Genomic DNA, 16,786 nt, shown 5'->3' with positions numbered 1-16,786 from the left:
TATATGGAAACCCAGCAGCCAATATCTGTAGTGTTCTTGGTTCCATTTGTACTACTGCGAGGTTAGTGGAGTGGTTTTTATTGCTGTTTTTCTTTTACAAAGCTTATTATGTTTCATTAGTACGTAATGACTGGTGAGGTAAACAACTAAGATTACAGGAAAGCATTTATTCTTAGTGCTGTTTTTATGGAAGTATGGTTTTGGCTATTTTGGTTTGTTTTTTTGTTGGTTTGGATTTACTTGCTCTGGGGCAAGGTTAGCAGTTCACCTCTAATACAGTGACACTTTGAATCTGTTTTAATCTGGTATCTTGAAACAATTTTTAATAACAGCTTGACATGTAGTCCTTTTTGTTGCCAATCAACATCAGCAGAACCACTCCAATGTTCTACATAATGAATGTAGGTGTACTGGGGTTGTGATAGCAACAGCCAGGAGGCAAATTGAAAGTGGCTTGTAGGTGTTTTTAGTAGTCTTCTCTTACAGTAATTGGTGAAGTCCAGGAAGAGACGAAGGCTCATACTCGGCCAGCCTTTCAAAGACAGTTTATGTTACAGTAGTAAGACTGCAGCATTTTTTCAGTTCTTACTTCATGATACTTAGCTTTTTTGTTCTCCACTCTTTAATCCCAGAAGGCACAGATTGGATTAGTTTAGTTTCCTGTAGCGTTTCTTGTTCCAGGCTTCCCTTTGCCGCATATCTTGTAGCCATTTATTTTTAATTGGGTGAGAGTATAACAGCAAACAGCTGTTCGAAAAAGCAATCAGTGCAATATTTGCTTTTGTAGAAGTTTTTGCTGTCTGTATTAATGCATTGATCTGTATTGGCCTGAAAGTCAACCCTTGAGGTGTTTCCCGATAGATCAAAGGGAGCTCTTTTGTTAAAGTTTTAATGGTTTGATAGCTTTCTCCTATTGGTATGAAATAACCTTTTAATTATTTGGAGAAGGATTTGTTTTGCACTCAGGTATGAAATACTGTGAATCCATCTTTCAAGAAATATTTAAGTTATGTTAATTATATGTCTGCATATATATATGTATGTGTTTAAAACAATGTTAAATCTTGAGGGAATTTTTACATGTCTCTTGGGCTTTGAATTTCCTCTTTTCATCTAACTACGCTTTTGGTTTGTGTTGGATTCCTGAGATTAAAACTATTTTAAAATCTAGTGAAACCTTAGTGCCTCATTTAAATGTTCGTTTCCAGGAGCAGAAACCTGCAGACATTCGGGAATTTAAAAATTCACTGAGAGAATTACCATCATTATCTTTGTATAACTAAATCTACTCTTATAATCTGGAGAACTTCTGTGAACAGAAATGTTATTGGAAATGGGAATATTTTTTCGTACTTTTACTTTTTTGTCACTTTGGATACAAGTTCTTTTAATGGGCAAGTGCATCCAAATTTCTAACCATTCATTTTCCAAATTTCTGTTCCTGTCTGTAGCTGGGATCATACTTGAACATTTTTGGACACCAGTGTATATGTCAGTCACTTAAGAATATATAACCATTTCCTCTTGCTGTGAGCTGTTTGCTTATTTGTTTTTGTTAAAATGGCCTTTTAAGTACATTTTGTAAGAGTAGGTCTAATTGTATTCTTTGCATTTTGTATACAAAACATTTAGTGGTAATGTGGAAAAACTGCTTCATAAAGATCTAGTTTGTGAGACTTGTCTGTTAATTGCGTCTTTTCATGAATTTTCTTTTTCAATGCAGTTGGAGATTTGTCAAATGAACTTGTAAGGCATTTTCTGATTGAATGTACTCAGAAGGGGGTACGCTTGAAAGGATGCCCGAATGAACCATATTTTGGTAAGTACTGTGCATCACAGAGATAGAGAAAATGGGAGACAGTTGGCATTTGCCAGTGCTGACTTGGGTGGAATACAAATGAGAGACTGCTTTGAGTCCTGATGACTTCTGTAGGAACCCATTCCAAGGTTCCAGGAGCTTTTTGCACATTTACATTAAGCAGATGTGCAGGGCACTCCAGCACAGATGCACATGACCAAGCTTCAAACAGTCAAGCTTGTCTACCACTACCAATGTTGCTGCAGAAAGCTGAGGTAAATCTCTCTTATCATCCTAATTGATTCAGGACCTTTTGTCCTGTGTTATATTTATGCTGCATATAAGGTGGCTAAAAATGACCCCAGAGTGAGATATTCACAAAGTACATTTTTCTATGTCAGCCTACCTAATATAATATGATGGAAGTAACAATACCTGTAATGACAAACAGCCAGAGACCTACCTAGCTGTTCACTCATTTGCTTTCCACTCATTTGGGGTAGGAGGGAAAAATAGGATGGGAAAGCTTATGGGTTGAGATGAAAACAGGGAGATGCGAACTAGTTACAGGGCAAAAGAAACTCAACTTGGGAAAATTATTTTAATGTTTTTCCAATTAAAATCAATATTCAGGTAGTCAGATGTTGAGGCATACATTCAGTGAAGGTAGCTGGGTTTGCAAGCTGGAAGTGCAAACTGCAGATTGATCTGTGGGTGTCCCAGGCAAGAGGCCATGACCTGCTGACCCTTTGCATAACAAAGGGCCCAGGGACCTGTGTGGCCTGGTGACCAGATACTCAAGAGACACAGCAGCAGCCAATCTCCTGACTTTCCTGCCCTTTGACTCTATGGGTTTCTCTCCTTGGAGGCACACAGTTTGAGGTGCTATTTTGTTACTAAGTTGTTGTACCAAAATTAAATTATTTTAAGGATCTGGAAGACTGAGACTCTGCTAAGGGATGCCTGGGATTGAGCTTGTGAGGAAGCATCTGACTGTAAGTGTGGGGTGTGTAGCTGTGAAAGGGCTTTGAGTACTATCTCAGGCGGTGCAAGAGTGTCTGCCAGAGTGCCTCCTGGATGGTCAGACAGGGAAGATTCCTTAATATGAGAAACAAAAAGAAGTATTAAATACCACTTTTCCTTCCCCTTTTCCAAACTCAATTTCACTGCTTCCTCCCAGACTCCTCACACCCACTGCAATGGGTGAGAGGGCATATGGTCATTACAGAACAGTTCCTCTGCTGCTTCATCCCTCTTCCAGTTTTTCCTTCCTGGGATGTGGGCTTTCCCTGTAGGCTGCCATCCTGTGGGGGAAAAAATCTGTTTCAGTTTGTGCTCTCTGTCAACCACAGAAAATGTCCCATTTGTTTCAATGTGAGATCCTCCAGAGGCTGCAGGGTGGGGGATGGCGACTTGGATACCCAGAGCATCTCCTTGTCCTCCTCCTCTGTCCATGGCATTCCCTCTGCTGTGTTGCACCCAACCTTTGTTCCATAGGTGTCCTGCAGTGGATCTGCTGCAATGGGCTGTGTTTGGCATGAAAAGCCCTGAACTCTACCCAGAGGTTATCCTGCAGCCCTCCCACCCCCTCTTACAGGCCTTGTCATATACACCAAATACACCTGTGAAAGGGTCATCTACCATAAAATTAAGACATGTGAAATTAAAGAAGTATTTAAAATAAAGGTGGATTGAAGTTTATCAGTATTTGGTGTGAGACTTACCTTAAATCAGAATTTTTAGTCCATTCCTACATCAATCTTGAAGTACCTGTTTAGGCACCTATGTAGCCCTACTAGTCATTTAGTTCGAGCACCTAATCTTCAATGTGTACAGCCTGTTCTGGTTTGAAAATAAACCACAGCGAGAGATAAACCCCACAGAAATACCTTGAGAGCAGGTTGGAGTTACTGTAATATTTTTTATTTAACTCTAAATGCAGCGATACAGAAAAACTGGCTTAAATTCACAGAGTACAGCCTTACACCCTGTTGGTCAGGGTGGTGGTTGCAGTCTGATTAAGAGGTGGTTGCAGTCCTGTTGAAATGATGACTGCATACTTATTGAAAGCGGTGGTCCTGTGAAAGGTCTGGTCCTCCTCTGGGTCTGTTGAGAAATAGTGGTGGTGCCCCAAAACCACAGATGATATACTGGCAGGTTCAGGTGGTACCTCCCTCAGGGTGGGGAGTTTCACAATGGAGTGATATAATGCTCGAGTCACTGCACTCATTGTCCTTTCTTGCTTGGGTGTCCATGGTGGCCCCTGAGCAGAGATGACCCCCTCAGGATGATTGTAGTTACCACAGCTGAGTTAGTTGTGAAAACCAGGAAATATTGCCTTGCAAGGTTTGCCTCTTTTCCCTTATCTAACACTCAGCTTGCAGTCTGAGAGGTTGGGTTCACACTGGGCAGCTGTTGAAAACAACCCACTGTTAATACTTCAAGAATTATGTGGGTGGGAGTAGAATTCATAGCATGGTTACACCCCACCTTGTAACATAGGACACAGCCTCAAAACTGCTTCACAAAGTAGGTGAACAGGCACTATTACACATGTTTATGGGTAAGATAGGGAAGGACTAATAGTATCAATCGTTCTGCATTTCTGTAAGACCCTTGTAGAATTGGGTCATCTTTCCATTTCAAAGAAATTTTTGTTGGACTGTGAAGGTGTGGTTGGTTTTGGTTGAAATGGGAGTTTTCTCCAACACATGGTTGTGTTTGCTGCTTGTTAGTAAATGGGATTGAAGGATGGCTTCTTGTACAAACAGATTGGTGAATATTATGGCTTCCTCTCACTCCTTATAGTCTCACATGCCAATATCAAAGATAAGTAATATTGAATTACTTCAGTTAAGCCAAGACCAAATTGCAAGAGTGACTTTGAGTAAAAAAGAAGAGTAATTTAATAGAGAATGCTACATACATCACTGCTGCATTGAACGGAAGAGGTTTTATGTGGTCTTTTATACTTTCAGAAGTACAAAATAAAGGTGTGAGTAGACAGAATGCTAGATGATGAAGTCTAGATGGCTAAGAGGTAGAACTTGCTTTTTTTTACCTCGTCCCATAGCACAAACGACCTCTTGTGCTCTTACCACCTTTGTAAGAATTTACTACATTTAATGTAGCAGAAGTTAAGATCATTGAACAGGATTTACTGACTTCTGTATGTTAATGATTTTGTAATTTTTGTGCTTTCTCCATTTGAAGCACAGACATTTAGGTTAGGATCTAAGTGGTGTATTTAAGAGGGAAAGGGAACATATGATTGTGATTAATGAGTTCAAGAAGATCTTGGCTTAGGTCCCAAGAGATTTTTAAAGAAAAGCAGAGGGGGCCCTTATCTAAAATACTTGAGAGCATGTCTTGTTGTCTACCAAGTTAACTGTGAATGTCTTGTTACTTTTCTGACCACAGGGAGTTTGACAGCTCTAGTGTATCAGCATTCCATCACTCCACTGGCACTGCCCTGCAAGCTGCTCATCCCAGACAGAGGTATGCTTGTTGAAGTACAGAAGAGATATTCCCAGCCAAGTTTTGCTTCAAAGTGTCAGTGTCTGAAGGCAGATGAATGTGTCACAAGTTGAGGTCTAAGCAACAATGCACCATGGAGGAAGCTGTGTTGTTGTCTTCAGTATTGGTGATGACCGTTATCCAAAGTGTGGTTGTGAGCATACTGGTACTGTGTTATTCCTGTCATAAACATATTCATCATGGAAGTCCATGCAGTAATTCACCATGTGGGAAGACAAATTAACTTCTTAGACATGACACTATGCCAGTATATGGTTAGGTTTAACCACTCATTCAGATCTGGATAGCAAAAGGCCGAGTAGATAAAGAGTAGATGATGCCCTGAGTGTGACACTGGCAGGAAGAGTGTAGCAACTTGCACAGGTTCAGATATTGTTAAAGTAAATGATCAAAAAGCCTATGTTGCTTCATGGGATTATGATTCTAATTCTTTAATACTAATTTCATAAACCATTCTAAGATAAAAACCAAAATGCTCATACTTGTCCAGTAATTCAGTCTGATATTACCCCACATGAAGTTAACCCAAGACACATTGCTGAAATATTAAATGTTCTAGTGGTTTGTGACTTTAAAGGGTTTTTTGAACCCTTTAAACTTTTGTTACAGACCGTATGTTAATGTACAAAAATAGCATTTGATTTATGTGAATACATCAATGAAACCATTTTAGCACAAAAATATGCTTTGGAAGGTGTGAACAAGAGATCTCATGCATTTATATGGCAAAACAGCATGGTGGTTGGCTTTTATCCCCCTCACCTAAGATGGAAAACTTACTCTGTTCTTCCAGAGGTACAGGACTGGAACATTGCCTTGTCTTGAATAAACATACCACAGTGAAATTTTATTTTGGATTTATTTTGTAATCTGATTTGATCATGCATTTTAAGATGGTCTTCTGTAGTTAATGACAGGATACAGTGCCTGGAGTATTTAAAATGTTTGGACAGCTGTAACTCTAGCTGTATGAATAGTGTCACAAACTGTATTACGGCTCTCTTCCTTATTTGATTATATTCAAAGACTGCATGCCTCATGCTAAATGCAGCAGTTAAGTGAAATCATTTTACATGCATTTATATACCTGAAATAACATGTTGGTGAACAGTTTTCTTACTACTTCTAACAATCAGTTGGAAGGCAAATGTTCCACTTCTGTCTTAGTGGTTCAGATGGGTTTTTTTCAACTTAAGAAGAAAGTCGTGTTGTTGTTGAGAAAGTTGTCATCCCCTGAATCAAAATGCAATTAATTGATTTCATCATGGTAACATAAAGCCCTTCTGTATAAATTAGTTTAAATTATAAAAATCAAATGAGATCATTAAAATCACACTGTAATGAGGAAATATAGTGCTAAGTATTGTCTTAATGTGTCATCATGTGAGTCCCTCCAGCATATGCCAGTGTTATGTCTTTTATTGTCAGGAAATAAAGGTTAAGCATCCCGCTAGCAGTGCTTGAGGCAAAAAACCTGATGCAGCACAAAACCTACATAAATGATTATAATTGCAGATAAAAGGTGGTTTCATGTTTTTGGCCAAGAGTTGTCCAGTAGATGAGAACACAGTTACAAGTGCTAAGTTCATACATGAATGTGGACTTCGATTTGTTGATCAAGTCCATACAAGACACGGACAGTGTTTTCTCTTTGCAGATCCCTTGGAGGAGATAGCAGAAACTTCTCCACAAACTGCTGCAAACTCAGCTGCAGAGCTTCTCAAACAGGGTGCAGGTCTGTTGAACTTTTATCCTTGTTTTTGACTCTTACCGAAGTTTGTATCTTACAGGTTAGGAGAAGCTGAAGCTTAGACTGTATTAAAGGACACATAAAAGTAGCAGTTAAATTTATTGTGCTGGGTAGAAGTGTAAAGGGCACAGTGAGGATATGTACCAGGTTTTCTCTGTTTTCTGCAAGCAGCTCCTACGTTCTATAACCCTGTGTTTGGTTTCCAGTCATGTGTCTCATGAGAATATGAGGCATACGTAGGTTACTTCAAGCATGGCAATTTTTAAACAGGACATTGACATTACTTTCGTAACTGATAAACTTTGAGAGGATATTTTCAACCTGTGGTTGCTGAGGTTCAAGAACTATGTATGAGGTCTGCAAAAGCCACCTAAGGAAGGTGTTCAGTTAGGGTTAAGTTCTCATCAGAGGGGTTAACAATACCATTGCAAAAGTGCTTACTGTTGCATCAATCTGAAAAGAAATATTAAAGATCAGTTCCCCTTTTTTTAACCTGTTTTGTTGTTTTTAAACAAGGATTTGGAACCAAAATTAACTGTGATAAGTTCTCAGAGGGTTTCTTTTTTGCCTTGATATGTCAGGGGTCTCTTTCTAGACACAGAAGCATTCAAGTTGTGGAGTTCAACACTGAAGTGCAGACTCAAAAACATGTAAACTGAGTCCTTTCAAAGAAACTTTAAAGTAGATACACTTTCTTCCTGCCCTTCTATACCCATACTTCTCTCACTCCACAAGCAAAATATTGTGTGTTTTCCTAGAATGATTAGTTTTTTAGCTGCCTGCAAAACCTAATGAGCATTTCTAGGTTCTAAGTGCTGAAGCTGACTAGAAATCCTTTGCTTCTTAGACACTGACAACTGAAGACTAGAGACCATACAGATAAGATGCTTTTCCCTAGAATATACCTTGCTTTATTAATCTTCCCATTCAGCAACAAAATTTTCTGCCCAAATAAATTACAGTTCTTAATTTCTCTTTACACTGATACAGTTAAGAAACTTAAGCATTCTGAGAAAAGGACATTTGCAGTATAAAAGCAGCATTGTTAAGCTGGTGCTTGTGGCACAGACGTGCTCCAAAATGTTATCTGTGAAAGACAAGAGCAGCAGCATTGCAGGGTGGCTGCACTGAACGAAAGGTCTGCCTTTTGTTCCAGCTTGGAGTATTGTTTTTCTCCGGGATTACTGTTCTCAATATCTTGTCAGACTATGCATGATGTTCTTAAATGACAAATCTTTCAGTGTTTCTCATTACCTTTCTTCTCCTTTTTAAGCTGACACATTTTCACTTTGCAACACTTCCGTAAAAGTTTCCATTTATTATTTTCTGTGCTATAGAAGCAAAAGAATCTACAGTATTGGGTAGCTGCTGTTTGAGCTATCACTTTGAGGGCAATAAAGATAAAATACTTGGAAATTTCATTTAGAAACTAAACCTCAGTCTGTTGACAGCAATGCACTGTGTGGCAGAAGAGGAAGGGATTCTGATCCGTGTGGCTGTGAAAGAAGGGAAGCTTCCTGTTTTGGGGAAAGACCCACAGGATAGTGAAGAGTTTTAGATCTGTACCAACCATACACAGTAATGAGGGGAGAAGAAGAGAGCTTATGGTTTGGAATGTTCATTACAGTTTTGGGTTGCTACTCGTCATCTGAGGTCCCTCTGTGCATGAATTGTAATTGATTCATGCAGAAGTTATTGAAAATTTCACAGCAATGCACAAATATATTTTATAAATGTTACACTTGCAAATCAAATAAATGAAATCTCAGGATCTCTTCTTTCACTGATGGACTCCAGAGCTTGAAGTAACTGGGCTGATCATTATGCTGGAATCAATCTTAGGCTTATGCAGTTTGTAACTGTATGATTACTTGGGTGTTTTGAAAGTGCCCGTGTCTAGCTCAGTAATTTTATGTAGATAGTCACAGGAGAAATCTTAAGACAGATTACAGAATAGCTAAATAAAAAGAGAAACTTCTAGATTTAATTAAATCTTTTCTTCCCTAGTAATGTTGGCAAACCAAGTGAAACTGCTATACAAATGAAATGTAACCATGGCAATTTGTATATGTCAACTGACAGAGTGGTAAATTTTGTCCTGGATACCTACACAAGTGTTTTTACCAAACACAAAATCTCTTGGTGATAGTGTTTAGCTATGGATGTGCATAATCATTCTTGCTTGTTCTTAATTTGTTTATAAATTTGACTTTATAGCACAGTCCCATAATAAGCATGTGAATAATTCTATTAATTCTATATAATAGTTCATACTTCAGATTGCACTGTACTATGTAATATTATACAGTAGTATGGTACTACTATATAATGCTATATAATATTAATACATATTTTCCTAGTGCTCACTGCAAATTTGATAGGAAACCATGTAAAAAAAGTAACTGGTAGCCCTAGAAGCCAGTGAGCATCTGTTTTATAGAGGTATTTCAGAAGTTGCTAATAGTATCTCTAGAAGAAGAACAGTACTTCTAGAATTAAGTGCATGCTGAAATAAAGAAAAGGCCTAAAAATACATGTCAACAATTTTTATCAGTGTGGAAGTTTTACTTGCGCTGAAATAATTAAACCTATAGAACACTGTGGAATTAAAGAGAAATGAGCATAGAAATAACCATCAGTTCTTTTTGGTGTGTAAACATTCTTGTCTTGCCAATCAAGTGAATGGTTTCCCTTGAATATAGTTCAGATATTTGAAACTGTAGAACATGTGAATGTATGTTGCAAATGTATACTTTCTTACTGGCTGATGTATTTGAAATTAAAAGCAAAATATCCCCATTCTTTCAGGAATGCCTTTGCTCAAGTACTACCTACAAGTGTACTCTCTGGTGCTGCCTTGTATTTATTGAAATTTCAGGGTATCTATGGGTAATAGATAAATATAGTCATTGGGTTTGATATAAAAGTATTAAAACCAAAGGGAGAGGAAAAAGCCTATGACTTCTCAAAATTTTCCCCTCTTTCATTACAGCTTGTAACGTTTGGTACCTGAATTCTGTGGAGATGGAGTCCCTCACAGGCTACCAGGCAGTACAGAAAGCCTTGAGCCTGACACTGATGCAAGATCCTTCTCCTGTCTCAACTGTTGTCCATTTCAAGGTGTCTGCTCAGGGAATCACATTGACAGATAATCAAAGAAAGTAAGCAAAAGAAGGATGGGAAGAGAATATCTGGCCCTGTCCCTGTCAGGTGTTGGCCACTGTTAATTTGACGTTCCTAGTTACATTTTGCAATCTCTGTCTCAGAGGATACTAGAATTATAGGATTAATGGTGATTGTGTAAGATGGCTGCAGTACAGGAAAGTGTATTTTTTAAGCTGTGGGCTTTATTTCCACATCGTGTATTTTACTTTTGGAAGGTCATTTTAATATGACTTTTCTTTTGTTATTTCTTATAAAAAGGGAAGGTAATGGCTGTGCTAGCATTTGATACTGAATCTATACAGTAATTGATCTTCATGATGTCTTTGACCAGTATCACTGAACAGAGCTGACTTAAGCAGATGATTTGTATCTCCAGGATCTGAAACAGTGTTTTAAATAGCTTGTAAAAAACTCTAATAAAAAGTTAGTTTATATTTACTTTGTTGTAAGTGCTACTTAGGGTACCAGAAACTCTTTCAATTAGAAAAAATTACAATAACAAAGGAAGGACAACAGGAATTCATTATAGGTTAAAAAAAGAAGTGCCAGACTTCTTCATTCCGTGGGGTTTGCAATCATTTGTAGCAGATCACAGAACCTTTACCTTAATTGTAACGCCTAGGAGTGTGAATATTTTGAAACATAATATTATCAAATTATTCACAGGTTCCACAAAGTTGTCTGTCCCACTAAAATAGTATCTTTCAGAGTCACTCAGAGGTAGCAAAGAATATTGTTTGTATTAAAATAAGACTAAATATAATTTATATTTTAGATTAGTTTATTGTTTAGAATTGTAAACATCTTTATTGTTTTTGCAATTTGTTTTATTTCTTCCTATCCAGACTCTTTTTTCGGCGACATTATTCAGTCAACACTGTTATCTTCTGTGCCTTGGATCCACAGGACAGAAAGTAAGTATGCCAAGCAGTATTTTTTATACGTTATTTGTATTATTTTACAAAAAACCCAAACAAGAAAAAAGCAAAACTAACATAGGTTTAATTTTCATTTCTCCATTCTGTGTTTTTTTACTGCTTTCTTAATGGACAAGGTGGATGAAAGATGGCCTTTCTGCAAAGTAAGTGGAGTCTCTTCTGAATGTTTTAGGAATATCATTAAAGTGATCAGTTCCTTGATGTTCTAAATTATTTTTGTCTGAGATGTAGAAGGGAAAGTGGTTGTTCAGAGACAAAAGTCTCTCAGCCCTCTGTAATTATACATTGGTTACTTCATCTACACCTCTTCAAGTTGAGTCTTAATTATGTGGTGTGGTGGTGGGATGGAGCCAGACCTAGCGTGGTTTATTTAGATTGCAGAACTGTGCTTTGACTGTGGTTTCAGACATTAGAGATATCTGCCTCTCAGTTTTGTGTTCCACCTGGCCAGCAAGACTTAACACAAACTTGCCTCACTTAGACTGATAGCTTTAAAAAAATCCCTCCCTTGGTACATAAATGAAAACATTCCTAGTAATACTAGTGTGTGGCATAAATACATGATTACCTGTGGATTGCAAAGTGTTTTCTGTTGAAGGCAAACATTGTTGTCACTCTTTAATCAAAAGAAATAACTTAGAGAGGCTCAGCACTTGTTTCTGGAAAGGAACAGGAAATAGATGGCTTAAATCCTTTGTCCAATACTCTGTCCACCAAGATGTGTGGCCCTCAAAATCCTCTCTTTGGGCAATCCCTGACATACCACAGCTCATGCCCCCCAAACTAGGTAAGAGAACAGCAGTATCGGATCAGGTTAAATATATCTCCAGGGTCAGCAGCAGCGTGTCTCTAACAGCAAACAGTACAGGATGCCATATGGACAGGATAGAAGGAAGGGGATAGTCTCCTTCTCTGATTCTCTTGTGAGTTGGCTGGTCCATTTGGACCGATGTGTTTAGCAGTCACATGGAACCTTGTTCATCAGAACACAGAAGTCTGCCATATGTGCTTGGTTTCTGCAGTATTGTTTCTGTTTTATGAAGTGAGGCAATGCCTATCTGTCAGTTCTCTGACATACTGTGATTGCTGCCCTTGCAGAGTGTTTGGGTTCATTGCCAGGAAGCAAGGCAGTGCCACAGACAACGTATGCCACCTCTTTGCGGAACATGATCCAGAGCAACCTGCCAGTGCCATTGTAAACTTTGTATCAAAGGTCATGATTGGATCCCAGAAGAAGATCTGATGCCTTTCCATCCTTGATTCAGAGCTCTTTGCTGACTTCACCGAAGGAAATCACTGTGAGAGGGAGAAAGGCTATTCAGCAACAATATCTGAGTATTGTCATTCCCAGTAAGGAAAGCGGAGGATGATCTGTGTATTGTGTTTGCAAGAGCTCAGGCTTTTATTTCAAGATGCCTCACAAAACATTATTTCTTTGTTTTTATATCAGAGGACAAAACAAAAGAAGCTGCATGCCACCCAAAGCAATGTAGCCCTTACCTGAATGAAGCATAAATGAAGAACTTTTATACTGATGGGTTTCTAATATATCTTCCTATGCTGTTTCTCATAATTTATTGTAGCAGAAATACTTACTAGATTGCGCTACTTTTTTTTTCAGAAAGTGTTTTGTAAAACCTCCACAAAGGCACTTGCCATGGTTGCATCAATGGTAGTTATAGGCCTTGCAAATGTGCTTTTAGGAGAGTGATCATGTGAGGAAAACTATTTGCTCTTCCCTATGTCTTTGTGATCAGTGATGAGAACTGAATGGAGAAAGTGGAAGATGTATGTGAAGAGAAGGTTTGTGCAAGCTGTTTTCTGGTAAGAAAGGAGTGGCAGTGTGGAATATTCAGGAAGATTGCTCTGCATTTAGTGTTAAGAAGACTGAGCTGTTTTAGTTTGAAAATTTTTCAGTAGAGCAGAAGAGGAAGAACAAAAAAATAAGTGTGAAAATGTGTTCTATAATTAGGGCTTTTTTGTATATTTTTTTTAATACAGAGAACTAAACAGGGAAGATTAAGCATTTTAGTAATTACAGGATAAAAATGAGGGAAAAGCAAGGAGGAAGATTGTATAATTTATGCATTTTTACCCATGACAAATTATTTATAGCAGATCTCAGATCTTGGTATGTTATAGAGATAATTCTTAAACTAGATCATTATTGAGCTTTACCTCTAGCACTATTTTGTGTAAGTAAATGTGTATGTAGTCTGTGCCTGGCTAGAGACAATAGTCTGGTATTTTGTCTTTTCTCTTACAGACACTTCCCATTTCCTGCTTCTGCAATACTGTTTCATTCCCCTACATAATACAAAATTATGTTTATGGATTCTTTTACTCCATTATTTTGCTAGAGTTTTGAGGATTTGTTTTACTTTTTTTTTTTTTTTAATCTGTAGGAACTATATTTGATTTGTTATTCCTTAAGTTAGGGAGTATGAAAGTGAATGGAATTTATTTTGTTACTTTGTTCCATTTCTTGAGAGCTTTTATGTCATGATTTCTGCATCCATCACACTTGTACATGTCTCTGTCTTTCTTAACACATTGATACTTGAAATGCATGAGAAAGGGCTATTTAGCTTTGTAAAAAATTGATGCAGTGGGTTACAGTGGAAGCCTGTACAAGGATAATAAGCCACTGAGATCTCCTGTGTAGTTCCCATTCACTCAAAAAGTGCCCTGCCAGACCCCTGTATGAGAACTGATGGTTATAATGTGACTTTAGTGTGGCAAGTGCTGAAAAATTCAGTGCTTCTTTCTTTCATATGTGGCCATCAACATCATATTAATAACCTGAGGAATAAAATAACATTCTGTATTTTGCATGTTGATATGCAAGCCACTTTATCCACTTGTAGATTTTAATCCCTTTATTCACCAAATAGATCTACATTTTTCCTGTATAAAATACGGGGTATTTTTAACAGCTCTTTTTGTATTTCCTGAAGTATTAGGACTAGGTTAAACCTTATACAGTGACCATAGCTAAAGTGTTACCAAATTATTTGTGTAGCTACCAATTTTCTGTAAATAACCTTATGCTTTTTAAAAGGAAGGTAGTGAGGAAGAGAGAGAGAAGAAATATTTGAAGTTTGATGTATTTGGACCAGAAAGTGGTTTATTAGTAGCAGTGGGCATTGGATATCTGTAGAAGGGTGAAGCAATCCAAAGTGTGGAATTCAATAGCTACCATTGAAGCAACAAAGGCAAGTACCTCTGATTAGTAACATATAATTCTGTTATTTTGGCACAGAAGTATACTACTTAAACAGTGTTTATGTACCATCCAAAAAAAGAATGCAGTTCTTACTTCTAGGAGCTAGCTTTGCTCCTTTTATAAAATGTGAGAACAAGTTTTCTTTTAAGATTCTTTTGGTGTACAAAGATTCCAGTTGCCTAATTTCATCACCCTGTTGGAGCCCAGAGAATTCCTTCAGCTGACATCTCAAGTAGATTTAAGTCTCCATTAGGTTTTAATCTGATGTGTTGTAAGCATTGAAATGAGGAGGATTTTTTTACTATATTTTTTCACTTCTGTAGATAATAAATTTTAGTGTGTCTTCTTAGACACTAAGTGTTGGCCTTTGGGCTGAAAATAAAATGTCTTTTTTTTCCCATATATTGTCATTTCCGTTCAGGACCTTATTTTTTATTCCTTGTGCTTTCTCAAGGTCTGCTGAATTCAAAAGCATGAGGGATTGCATGCTGACACTCCTGGTGGTATTTTCTGGGAGTTTAGCTCTACTTGCTAAGTGGGAAAAAAGAAGTTACCCTGTTTCTAAGGGAGATTTTCAATTTTGCATTCCTTTGGATGGTATATTGCCATGTTTATTTGCTTTTTAATGAATTTAAAAATGTACAAAGCAAGATAGTTCAGTATGTACCATTATGTAGTATGTGTAGAAAAATATTCATGGAACTTATGTGTTCATGGCAAATAAAAGATTAATCTTTATATAGCACTTTCTTTCAAGATTTTTGGTAGATGTGTATATGCAATTTCATAACTAATGGCAGCAAGTTGACACATGTATTTAGCCAGACTCCTGTTAATGTGGTTAGTAAATATACTACTATAATCATACAGTGTTAAACTACAAAAATGCTGAAAGCCACATTTTTAATTAAACGGTTTCACTGTATCCAACAGTATCATGAAATATTTAATGTTTCTTTCTTGGTTTTTTCCTACTAGTGAAAATTTTCACTTTTTTCTTGAAACTGTAAAGAAGCATCTAAAGGTTTTCAGTATATAAATAAATGTTCTATAAATTCTTTTTGTAGTCATTTTCTATGCTCTTCAGGTACCACCTCTTTCAGATTATAATAAAATTACAAATGTGAAATTCCACCACACAGTGTCACAGGGCAGTCTGTTCTGAATGAAAGTTACCTTCTGAGATTCAAAATCAGCTAAAAAGCAAAACCTTCTTTGTGAATTAAGAATAATTTGGGTCCTAGGGTTTAGTGGTAAGAAATGTTTGAGATTTCTTTCAAGGACTTCACATGAGCCTGTGTTAGTGGTTGAAGTCAGTTAAAGCATATAATTTTTCCTAGTTAATTTGTGGTAATAATGGTATAAAAGTATCTATTGCCTGCATTACATATTTTAGTGTAAGAAGGAAGAGTATGATCTCATTCCCTGAGATACTGTAACCATTTAACTGTGCCTCCACAGTGCTTACACTGGAAAATATTCCAGAGGGGGGTGAAAAATTTTACCTCTGGCTGAAACAGGTACAAAATCAGTGCATCAGACACACAGTGAAGGTTGTGTTATATACATGCTTTATCAGGATTATTTCTGAGTCTGATAAACTCTGGTATGTCATGCTTACGTCTTTTCTGTGAGGAATACACTGGCCGGAATCTTTCATTCAGTGTGCTTGACTGTCTCACTACAGGCCATTGTGAGGTTTATGCATGGTTGTAAAGTGACTGTTATTCATGGAAAGTGTTGGTCTTTTATTAGAATGAATTATAATGTGGAACAGATGACAGGGATGTATTGGTAAAATGGATCTTCTGTGTCAAGAGTCCAGTCTCTCCTGTAAAAGTCTTGTTCTTGAATGTGGCTGCCATTGTGTATGTGTGCTGCTGTTGGGTGCATTTTAAGGCTGCTCTGGAGTCTCTTTGCCCCAGTGGAAGAAAATCTGCTTGCAGGATTCATCCTAGATATATTTACAACTAGTTTGTATGCAGTTGTTCTTATGCCAGTGTTCTCCTTAGTATGAATAACTTCTCTCTGTTGCGATATTTATAGCAGGAGATCTGCTCCCCCTGGTGACCCTCAGTCTTCTTTTGGCAAGGCTAAACAAGTCAGCACTTGGCCTTTATGCGTTTTTGTGTTTGAAATGCTGTTTTTGTCAGTTATGTAATTTCTTTGGGAGTGACCTTTAAGTATACAACCAGACTCTTTATAAAAAGGGGCAGAAGCTGCTGCCTTGTAATTTTTTAAATGTTTGTGTTAGAAAACTCTTAGAACAAGAAAACTTGACCCACCAGATAGGTGGAGTAAATCCCTTATCTGCTTCTGCTCTTGATACCTAGAATTACGGTTACAGTAGTGTAAACTGTATCAGGCAGGAC

At 37.5% G+C, this 16,786-nt stretch overlaps 1 protein-coding gene across 11 annotated transcripts in view; it reads left to right on the top strand.

Moving 5' to 3' along the window:
* TNS3 (tensin 3) overlaps positions 1–15,472 on the top strand; it is a 192,327-nt gene extending 176,855 nt beyond the window's left edge. For all 11 annotated transcript variants that reach the window (XM_014261721.2, XM_088056446.1, XM_088056512.1 and 8 more), the window contains 7 exons: positions 1,724–1,819; positions 5,219–5,296; positions 6,993–7,070; positions 10,078–10,246; positions 11,096–11,164; positions 11,305–11,331; positions 12,287–15,472. In XM_014261721.2, the coding sequence (XP_014117196.2) occupies positions 1,724–1,819; positions 5,219–5,296; positions 6,993–7,070; positions 10,078–10,246; positions 11,096–11,164; positions 11,305–11,331; positions 12,287–12,431 (662 nt within the window). In that variant the 3' untranslated portion in view covers positions 12,432–15,472. The remainder of the gene's footprint in view (positions 1–1,723; positions 1,820–5,218; positions 5,297–6,992; positions 7,071–10,077; positions 10,247–11,095; positions 11,165–11,304; positions 11,332–12,286) is intronic.
* Positions 15,473–16,786: the final 1,314 nt, after the last annotated feature.

The sequence above is a fragment of the Pseudopodoces humilis genome, chromosome 1 (genome assembly GCF_049639895.1).
Source record: "Pseudopodoces humilis isolate 2021_Gansu_Grassland_sample_001 chromosome 1, ASM4963989v1, whole genome shotgun sequence".
NCBI lineage: Eukaryota > Metazoa > Chordata > Aves > Passeriformes > Paridae > Pseudopodoces > Pseudopodoces humilis.
This window is presented reverse-complemented; position numbering and strand designations above follow the sequence as displayed.